The 10,506-nt window shown below is 37.0% G+C and overlaps 1 protein-coding gene across 1 annotated transcript; it reads left to right on the forward strand.

The window, feature by feature from the left end:
* The first annotated feature begins 219 nt into the window (after window positions 1-219).
* On the forward strand, window positions 220-759 carry LOC110906660. The gene has a single exon (XM_022151764.1). The coding sequence runs from the start codon at window positions 220-222 to the stop codon at window positions 757-759; it is 540 nt and encodes a 179-aa protein (XP_022007456.1).
* Window positions 760-10,506: the final 9,747 nt, after the last annotated feature.

Genomic DNA, 10,506 nt, shown 5'->3' on the forward strand with positions numbered 1-10,506 from the left:
ACGGTTGCGGATGTTGTTGATAAGAATGGAAATTGGAAGTGGCCTCAAGCTTGGCTGGATCTTTTTCCGGTGTTAATCACGATCTCGGTTCCTTCTCTTGTTCCTAATAGTGTGGATCGACTGGTTTAGAATGACTTGGATGGGAAAATATGTGATTTCCAATCGTTTCAAGTTTGGAATACAATTCGGAATAGGGAGCATCATGCAATGTGGGCTAACATGGTGTGGTTTTCTCAATGCATTCTGAGGCATTCATTTCATTTGTGGCTGGCATTTAGAAATAAATTAAAAGCTCAGGATCGACTGGCAGTTTGGCAAGTGGGTAGTCGAACGAATTTGAATCTAATGTGTTGTCCGCTGTGTAATTTTGATCGTGATAGTCGGGACCATTTGTTTTTCCAATGTTCTTTTGCGGCTCAAGTGTGGAGTAACGTTAAGAACTTGGTAAATTTGGGGAATGTGGATAATACGTGGCCTTCGTTATTAGTTTGGGTGGAACAACACTCTAGCTCCAAGAAAGCAGATCATGTTATTTGCAAATTGTTGATTGCTGCTTCGTCTTATTACATCTGGCAAGAGAGGAATAACAGGCTTTTCAAGAATAATAAGAGGTCGGTGGCTCAAGTTGTTGAGACAATTAAAAGCTCGGTTCGTTTGCGCCTGATGGGGTTCAGATTTCGGGTGGCTTTGGCTAAGGAGAAGATTTTCAAGATTTGGAAGATTGAAGAGATCAAAGACAATGTAGCGGATTCGGGCTAGTTTGTCAGAGTCTTGTTGATCGGTCTTGGTTGTTAGTGTGGTTGTCTTTCTTATTTGGTTGTTTTTGGTTTGGTTGTGTTTCTTGATTTCCTAGGCTTGGCATGTCATGTCTAGTTGGTGTGTCGTTCTGACACACCCTTGTACTTATTTGGTTCATTTATAAAATTCATCAGGGTAACCCTTTACCCCAAAAAAAAGGTTCATTTGAGAAGAAATTTAATATGAGAAGAAAAAGAAGAAAGGGCATAATGGTAAAATATTAAATAGTTTATAACTCCTCCTATAAATTATGTTATCTCTCATTAATAAAACAAAAAACATTTTATCCTACACATTTTCAAAATTTATCCAACATATATCTTACACTTACCAAAATTTACCCTACGCATATCTAAATTTATCATACACATTTAAGAATTTATCCTACACATACTAAAGTTTATCCTACACATGTCGAAAATTGTCCTTCACCCTAAATTATTTTTTCATATATTTAAAAGTGAGTTACAAGTTTAATTAGTTAGCTAATTAATTACAATTAGAAATTTACCTATATGCCCTTATTAATAACATTAAATACACATATTAAATGAATTAAAATGGAGCATTTCTATTGGTTTAAAACTTATTCTTACAAAAATTTTCTTCTCATTTGAACCCTTCACTATATATATATATATATATATATATATATATATATATATATATATATCCTTTCTATATTCAAAAAAATAATGTATTTTCTACCTGGCAAAAATATGACATATTTTTGCAACACTTGTAAAAATCATAATTTCCATTACCTTGGTTTCCAAAATACCGTTTAATTTATTTGTCAAAATATATATATGAACTTTATTCTGGAATATATATATAAAATCCATATTCCTTGTTTGGTTTGTCCAATTTTCGGTATAAATTATATATTTGTTCTCTTAGAATTTCGGTAATATTTTGTGTTATAATTCTTGGTATTTTGGTGAGTTATAGTATTTCACGTCCTAAAATAATATAACTAATACATATAATATACAAGTAATCACACAAATTGTGACATCAAAATATATATTTTCCTAAATATATACTTAGTCACTTTTATTTATCAAAAATCAACCTCCAATATTTGTAATTTTTGTAAAAAAAATTATGGCAAATTTTTATATGAAAACCATGGTCAAAATCTACTTACAAAGACTTGTTTAAAAATATTTTTCTAAGTGTTTAAATTCTAGAAAAATTTGCCATAGTTTCCCCTTAAAAATGGAGGTTTTCATGCTTTCAAATCATATCATTTTCTTTTAAAATCAACACCAATCAACAATAAATCAAACAACACTTACCATAAGCCAAAATCATGCCATTTACATTACTTCATGAACTTGAAATTTTGTAAAAATTTGTAGTAATTTACCATGTTAATTAGTAGACTTCGTTACCCTTTAAAACATGGTTATTTGTTTGTAAATCACATTCTTGAAGATTTTAGACTTTCACACCTTGTAAAATGATTTTTCTAAAAATCATTCTTTTGAATTTTTCATGTTAACAACACATTTCTACACTTAAATTAACACTAAAACATGGTTAGTTTCTTTAAAAATCATGGTTATGTAAATCTTGTACTTAAACTTGGTTTCTTGAGAAAACCATCTTTGAAATTATCCATGTACAAGACTAATATCATGTTTTAATCATCATTATTCATAAAAAAACAATTTCATCTTTCAAGTTCATGTTTACATAATAGGATGATCATCTTGGTTCTTCACAAGATCATCCTCTCACTTGCTAGATCATGTGTTTAATCACAATCTAGCAAGACTCTTACGATGTTTAACATCGTAAACACAAGTAATCTACCATTAAGATGCACACATGCACTAACACAACAATGATTCTTATGATTTAGAGCATTATGTTAAGAGTTATGTTCTTGCTCTTTGATGTTCTTCATGTTTATTCGTTTGCATATACTTTTAACCATCATAATAAGAAGTAAAATGGGATTATAAGAGTCTTACTACTAGCACAAGGCTAGGGAAGGAACCGAAGATGATGAAGATGATAACTAGGTGGATAAAAGCTCTAGAGAAAGGTCCTTCAAATTCCAATGCTTCCTAGCTTCTTTACTATGCTACTTGCACCTCTTAATCACCTTCGAATGCTTGTTAGTGGAATGAAAATGGATGTAGTGTATGTGTATTGTGACCGTGAGCAAGAAGAGGGAGGAGAGAAAAGGGTAAGTTGGATGATGAAGAAATGAGTTGTGTAAGGGACTTGTGTGTTATAAATAAATCTTTCCAACAATCAAATAACTAATTGGTCTTATGTTCTTAAAGCACCCAACAAATCAATTAAAGAATTCATATAAAATCATGGGGTGGGTCCCATGTTTCTAACCGTGAATTAGGGGGGGGGGGGTGCTAGTTAGGTTGTCATGTTAAGTTAAAGATCTTGGTTAGTTTTCAAGGGTAATAGTTAGTGTTATATGTGTTATAACGTTTTAGGGTGTGTTATGATGTTTGGTGACCATAACTAGCTCAAAAATGTTAAAACAATGCTTCTAGTGAAAATTTGGTGTTTCGGGTAGTGTCCGGTTGTTCGGTTGGTTACAGGTTCGTTAAGGTGTTAAATTACTCAGTTTAGTATGCTTTATGTTCCTTTTTATGACAGTTTTGATTCCCGCCACCTAAGAAGGTATTCTGGACTATTAAACCATAATTCTGCATAATTTTAAGTTTTTTAAATGCTATTTTTGCTGAAAATTGCAGAATTCTGCATTTTTAGAGTGTTTCGGGCACTTTCTGGCACTTAAACTATCACTCGGAAGGCAATTTTGTAATCACTACTTTCCTACAAACTATTCTAGTGTAACTCTTGGATTAGGGCCCATTCTGTGTCTTAACATCATGTCTGCCTGAGTACTGAACTCCCGTCGGTACTTCTATTTTGTCTGATAATTGTGCTATCTTTGTTTCGTGCATCATTTGGATCATAAAGTGTTCAATGCAATAATGATATGACATCATGCAATATGTGATGCACTTGTATGTATATGACAACATTCAGAAAATCATTCATGTCATTAATTAAATCAGGCACAGTCATTAATGCACAAATTACTGTTTAACATTGTATGGAATATGTGGAAAATTGCCAGTTGTCACATTCTCCCCCCGTTAAAAGAATTTTGTCCCGAAATTCAGGCGATGTTATCGGTTGCAGGGGAGTTGTGAAACAATGCGAATACTTTGTTTTGGTTTAGTCTACACGCTCCCAAGTAAACTCTAGGTCATGACGTGAATTCCAACGAACTATGATAAGTTTAATACAACATCTTAGTGTCTGGTGGACTTTCCAGTCTGTAACCTTCTCAGGTTATTCAGTAAATTGGAGTTTGTCGTTGACGTGAATCTCATCCGCGAGAATAACTACTGTCTCTTGGAGTTTCTTGTGATTTGACACGTGAAATGTGTCTTGAACGCTACTCAGTTCTTCTGAAAGCTTTAGTTTGTATGCAACGGTTTCGATCCTTTCCAGGATCTCGAAGGGCCCAATGTTCCGTGGGTTCAACTTTCCACGTTTACCAAATCGTACCACGCCTTTTCAAGGCGAGACTTCCAGTAAAACCATATCACTAACCTCAAATTCCAACGGTTTCCGCCGCTTGTCGGCGTAACTCTTCTGTCCAAAACTGCTGAATTGATACGATCGCGTATCTGTGCAATTCTTGTCTGTGTTTCTCTTGAACTACTAGTAAATTTTTGGTCTCTGCCTAACACAGCGGGTATCGACACTTACGTCCATAGAGCTTCTAACAGGGCAGCCTATCTGCTGGCGTGATAGCTATCATTGTAGGAAAACTCCACCAAGGGCAGGTGAGTATCCCAACATCCACAAAATTCATCACACATGCACGTAGCATATCCCCCAAAGTCTGAATCATCTGTTTACTTTGGCCGTCTGTTTGAGGGTGAAATGCAGTACTAAGGTTCAACTGTGAACCAAAAGCTTGCTGAAACGTCTGCCAAATCCTTGGCACAAAGCGACCATCCTGGTCGGATATGATAGATACAAGCACTCCCTGATGTGCCACGATATCTTTGAGATAATTCTCTGCTAACATTCCTTGTGTTGTCTTTCTCACTGATCGGCAAGAAATGTGCAGACTTTGTGAGCCGATCAATAACCTCCCAAGTCATATCGTGTCCTTTTTGGGTTCTTGGCAGCTTCGTAAAGAAATCCATTGAGATTCGTTCCTACATCCAAACGGAAACCTCAGGTTGTTCCAGTAATCCTGACAGGTTCTGGTATTCTACCTTAATTTTGACGCAAGTAAGGCAGTTACCCACATATACATCAATGCCGGCTTTCATCTTGGGCCACCAATACCAATCCTTTAAGTTTGGGTACATCTTGTCGGATCCAGGACGAATCGAGTACCTCGACTTATGAGCTTCGTCCAAAATAAGTGCTCAGAGATTGCCGAAGAATGGTGCCCAAATTCATTCCATGAAATACATTGTTCCATCTTCCTTTGGAACCAATTTCACTTCCATACCAGGCAGTGATTCAGCTCGTAGGTTCTCTGGTGTAAATGCTTCTTGCTAGGCTTCATGGACCCGAACGGCGAGATCGGGTTGTATAGTCATCTCTAAGGCTCGCGCCCCTAGGACTTTGCGCGTTCCTTGCGACTTAAGGCGTCGGATACAACGTTTGCCCTATCTGGGTGGTAACCATTCTCACAGTCGTAATCATTCAACGGCTCCTCCTATCTATGATGTCCCATATTCCAATCCTTCTAATAAAAAATGTGTTGCGAACACTTATGTTCTGTAAAGATCGTGTAATGAGTACCATACTAGAAATGACGCCAGATCTTCAATGCGAAGATCACAGCACCTAGTTCAAGGTTGTGTGTCGTATAGTCCTTCTCATGCACCTTGAATTGACGTGACGCGTAAGCGATGACTTTATCTTGTTGCATCGACATGCAACAAAGACCTTGTCGAGAAGCATCACAGTAAACTACAAATCCATTGGTACCGTCAGGTAAGATAAGATAGGTGCATCGCAGAGTTTATCCTTCGACGTCTGCAAGATGTTTCTTGTTTTTCTCCTTAATCAAACTTCATACCCTTTTGGGTTAGCGACGTTAGCAGCTGGATAATACTTGGAAAAATTCTCAATGAATCGTCTGTGATAGCCTGCTATCTCCAGAAATTGTTGTATCTTAGTTGTCGGCTTGGGGTTTCCTAATTATTGATCGCTTCGACCTTGGCAGGGTCTACATGTAATGCCTGCGTCCCTGAACTTTTAGCTATTGTCAATTTTAGTCCCTAAACTATGTGATTCTTGATACTTTTGGTACTTGAATCTTTATGCTATGATGCTTGATTTTTAATACTAGATTCTTGATACTTGAATCTTGATTCTTGATATTTAACACTATGATTCTTGATGCTTGATTCTGGACACTTGATTCTTGATACTTGACACTTGGAGGCTAGATTCTTAATTCTTGATACTTGGAAGCTAGATTCTTGATTCTTGATACTTTGGTGCTTGACTCTTGAGACTCGTGAAACTTGAGACTTGGTTGGACGAGAGACTAGAGACTTGTCACTGGCGGAAACTATGAAACTTGGAAACTTTTGTGTTAATGATATAATCTTGCTATGTGTGATACTATTACCCCATAATATGCAACGCAACGCTTAAACTAACTTTCAAAATGAACCAAAGACGGGAAAGTGGAAAGGATGGGATTGACCGAATGGAAATCTGATCGGATGACCATCCGATCGGAGGGCCATTCGATTGAAGTGCCATCCAACCCACTTGCACACCGCCTTACACCCTCTCTTGCACTATAAATAGGACCTGTCACATCATTTGTCACTTATGTGACTGCCTCCTTCGACCAGACGCACGCTCTAGCACTTTTCTTCTATTTCCCGGCGATTTCGGTATGTTTTACACTAGATTCTTGTACATTTTTGATCTACACACTATTCTCTAACCGAGTCTTCTTTGAAATCACACTTTTCACCGTGAAATCTCTAAGATTTGAGCTCTTAAGGGTGACGTTATCATGGCGGTTTGTACAAACTGTTGTGTGATGTCAATCTAGTCGAGATCTAGCTCAGATCTAAGGAATTTCATGTGTTATTACACCAAATCTCTACTAAATCAAGACTTCCAGCTAAAACTCATGCTTTTCCTTCACCTTATCTTAAAACTCTATTTAAACAGTGGAATCCGGATCTAAACGGACTGTAGACTTAATGGTTAGTCTGGAGACGGCTTAGAAATGGATCAATCGCCGGAGAAGATGGCCGAAGTACGGATTCCGACATAAACTCCCTCAAGAGCAGACACATGATCGGACTGGGGTGATTCCCATCTGATCAGACCGGCTGAGTAATGATGTGTTTACCGTTGTGTCAGTACGTACCGTGCCATCACCGTTAAACTCGAAACTTGGAAACTTTACAAGGTTTGTGAAATGGGACAAGGCCCTCTCAAACGAATGGCAATCCGATCGGACTACCGTCCGATCGAACGGCTATCCGATCGAGGTGCCATGTGTCTTTCAAACCTTCTATGCTTAAACAATTTTGAATCTGAAACTTTGAACTTTGAAACTAACACACGAAGAGTCACTCGACCGAATGGTCATCCGATCGGATGACCATCCGATCAAAAGACCTGGTTGAACACTTGGTTAAACATTTTGGAATCTCAACACTTGGATCTAATGACCATTGGATCGAATGGCCATCCGTACGGATGACCATTCGATCGGATGGCGGTCCGTCCCAACACCCATATGTTAACCGACCGGATGACCATCCGACCGGATGGCCATCCGATCAGGTGACTGATCCGACACTTGCACGAATCTTGTTATCCTGTCTGATGCTTATCTATTGTAATCTAATCAGGCTAAACCTAAAGAGCTCCCTTTGATCCAATAACAGTTAAACTGTTAAGCAGTCACTGTGAGTATACCCGATCCCTTTTTGTTTTAAACTTTTGGGATGCAACATGTATTCTATGAAACTTGATACTTTTGAATCTAAACTCTATCCTATGTGAAAGTGAAACTTGTGATTCTTGATTCTTTATGCTATGTGAACGTTTAATCCAGAGTGTGTAGTTCCGCCTTAACAATAGTAGCGCTATAGGAAGATGCACCTCCCCATTATTCTTGGGGGTATTATTAGGAGGATTCTAGTTCTCCTTGAGTCTTGGGAAGACACCTAAAGCATCGGGACACTTGGACTATCACTTGGACTACGAACACTAGCATGGCTGAAACTATTTTATCATTTGCATGATGGATATTAGTCTTTTTAATCTACTACGCTATATACTCAAACTTGTATACTCGCCAATACTTTCGTATTGATATTTTAATACATGTTGCAAGCTGATAGGATGCTGGATCAAGGAAACAAGCTAGGAGTGATGCTTAGAAACGCACCTAGTCAAATTCTAGACATTAAACAATGATTTATGTGATGTATTTTGATACTTCTATTTGTGATTGGTGTTTTAGACTATGTTATCATGAAACTTAACTAATCTATATTGAAACTATTACTGTTATGGAAATCTCATGAGCAATCTGAACGCTTAGTGCCGCACCCCGATGTTTCCGCCATTGGTTGGGGTGTAACAGATTGGTATCAGAGCCATAACTATAGGGAATTAGGATATATAGGAATACCTTCCCTAGTCTATAGTTCTAGGAATCTTGACTCTTAGCTGTTGTTTAAGACTTATGCATTCTACTGTATCTGATTCCTAGCAGCACATTTCCCTGTTAAACTTACATGCCTTTCCTAAGGCTGATACACTGCACACTTGATACTTTCAAAACACTGTTAATCAGTGTTTGTATTTTTGCACGAGATTTTCCCTTAAGTCAGGAGTGACATCCGCACCTTGATGAGAAATCTTCTTGTTATTGTCACACCCCCAAAATCCACCATGCGGAGTATCACCGCTTGGAGGCGTGACATGACCAGGATCGGGCCACCAATCATACTGAACAACGTAATTAAGTAAATGGAAACCAACCACAATACAATTGGTGACCAAACCAAAATGACCATTTTTAAGTTAACAGCGGAAGCATAAAACATAAGTCCAAAACATAAGTACATAGTTCATAAGTTTAAATTCCAAAACGTAGGTTTAATAATAAGTTCATAAGGATTAAATGTTTAACACGGAGCATAACGTTCCATATTCCACACCCGCCTCCTCGTGCAAGCTCCATAAGCATCTAGCGACCTGTAAGGCATGTAACAACGAGTCAACAACAAAGTTGAGTGAGTTCACGTTTGGTTGTTTAGTCTTAAGTTGTTTCCGAAAACGTGGTTTGACTTTCGTTGGCTTATTTGCCGTGGGGGTTACCCCATAGTTGAAAGTATGTTTAACCAGTTCCTTTATATTACCCAAACCATATCCATAGTCAGTGGGGGCTTCCCCATGTGAACTACTAGATCGTACCATATCGACTACTAACGCAAATAAGTTGTGCCCTACATCAGTGTCTATCATCACTGACAGTTTGCCATAGTCCATTAGTACACGCCCGTCCGACTGGCACGGTGTGAGGTTTGTTAAACCTAATAGCGCTATTAACTAATGACCAGCTCGCCATTGGCCTCGGCGATTAAGTCGATATAAATTGAGGGACTTCATGATAGAGTTTTGTCTAGTAAGTTTTAAGGTTGTTGTCCTACCCAAGGAGGATGAACGTACGTATTCTACCCAAGGAGAATACGCAGGATTAATATTGGCATCCTACCTATGGAGGATGGTCGTACATATCCTACCCAAGGAGGATATATAGATTCCGTTTTAAATTCTTTAACCCATTCCTAATCACTGGGAATCCCATGCCTTAGAAAGTGTGTGAACTCACCTTGGTTTGCTCGGTTAGATTAATTACTCAAATAAATAAGGAAATCAAGCACATCCTAATAAGGTACAGATAACAATCAGTTTCTCATGCATAACACGTATCCTACGTACGGTTTATTTACTCATTACTTCTACCACATACCACACAATTCAACTGTCAAGTTATATCGCTAAGTTACATTATTTTACCCTAAAATAATATAACTATCTCACAAATAAACAAGTATCCACACAAGTGTTCTAATATAAGATATATATATATATATATATATATATATATTCTAAATATATATTTATCAAATTTTATTTATGAAAATCATCCTCCGGCACTTGGTATTTTGTAATAAGAATCATGGCGAAGTTTATTTTGAAAACAAGGTTAAAAATATGTTTGTAAACACCTGCTAGAAAAATATTTTGTAAGTGTTGAAATTTTAGAAAAATTTCACCAGAGTTTCCTTTGTAAATGGAGGTGTCCATGCTTACTAGCATATCATTTTCTTTTCAAAAATTCATTTAAACAAATTCTCAATCAACAATATACAACCTCTACTTTCCGAGCTTGCCAAAAACAAGCATAAACTATAAACTCATGAACTTGAAAATTTATAAAAATATGTAGTAACTTACTAGCATACTTAGTAAGTCTTGTTACCTTTTAAAATGTGATTAGTTCTTTAAAAACTTTATTTTTAAAGACTTTAAGTGTTTACAACTTCCACCATATTTTCTAAAAATATTTCCTCATGAAAGTTTCTAGTTACACAAGTGTTTCTACACTTGTTTATCCACCAAAAATGTGATTAG

Source organism: Helianthus annuus, chromosome 14 (genome assembly GCF_002127325.2).
Source record: "Helianthus annuus cultivar XRQ/B chromosome 14, HanXRQr2.0-SUNRISE, whole genome shotgun sequence".
NCBI classification, from domain to species: domain Eukaryota; kingdom Viridiplantae; phylum Streptophyta; class Magnoliopsida; order Asterales; family Asteraceae; genus Helianthus; species Helianthus annuus.

What these genes read in the sequence shown, in the direction of transcription:
- LOC110906660 (XM_022151764.1), top strand. Translation starts at nt 220, where the DNA reads ATGGTGTGGTTTTCTCAATGCATTCTGAGGCATTCATTTCATTTGTGG.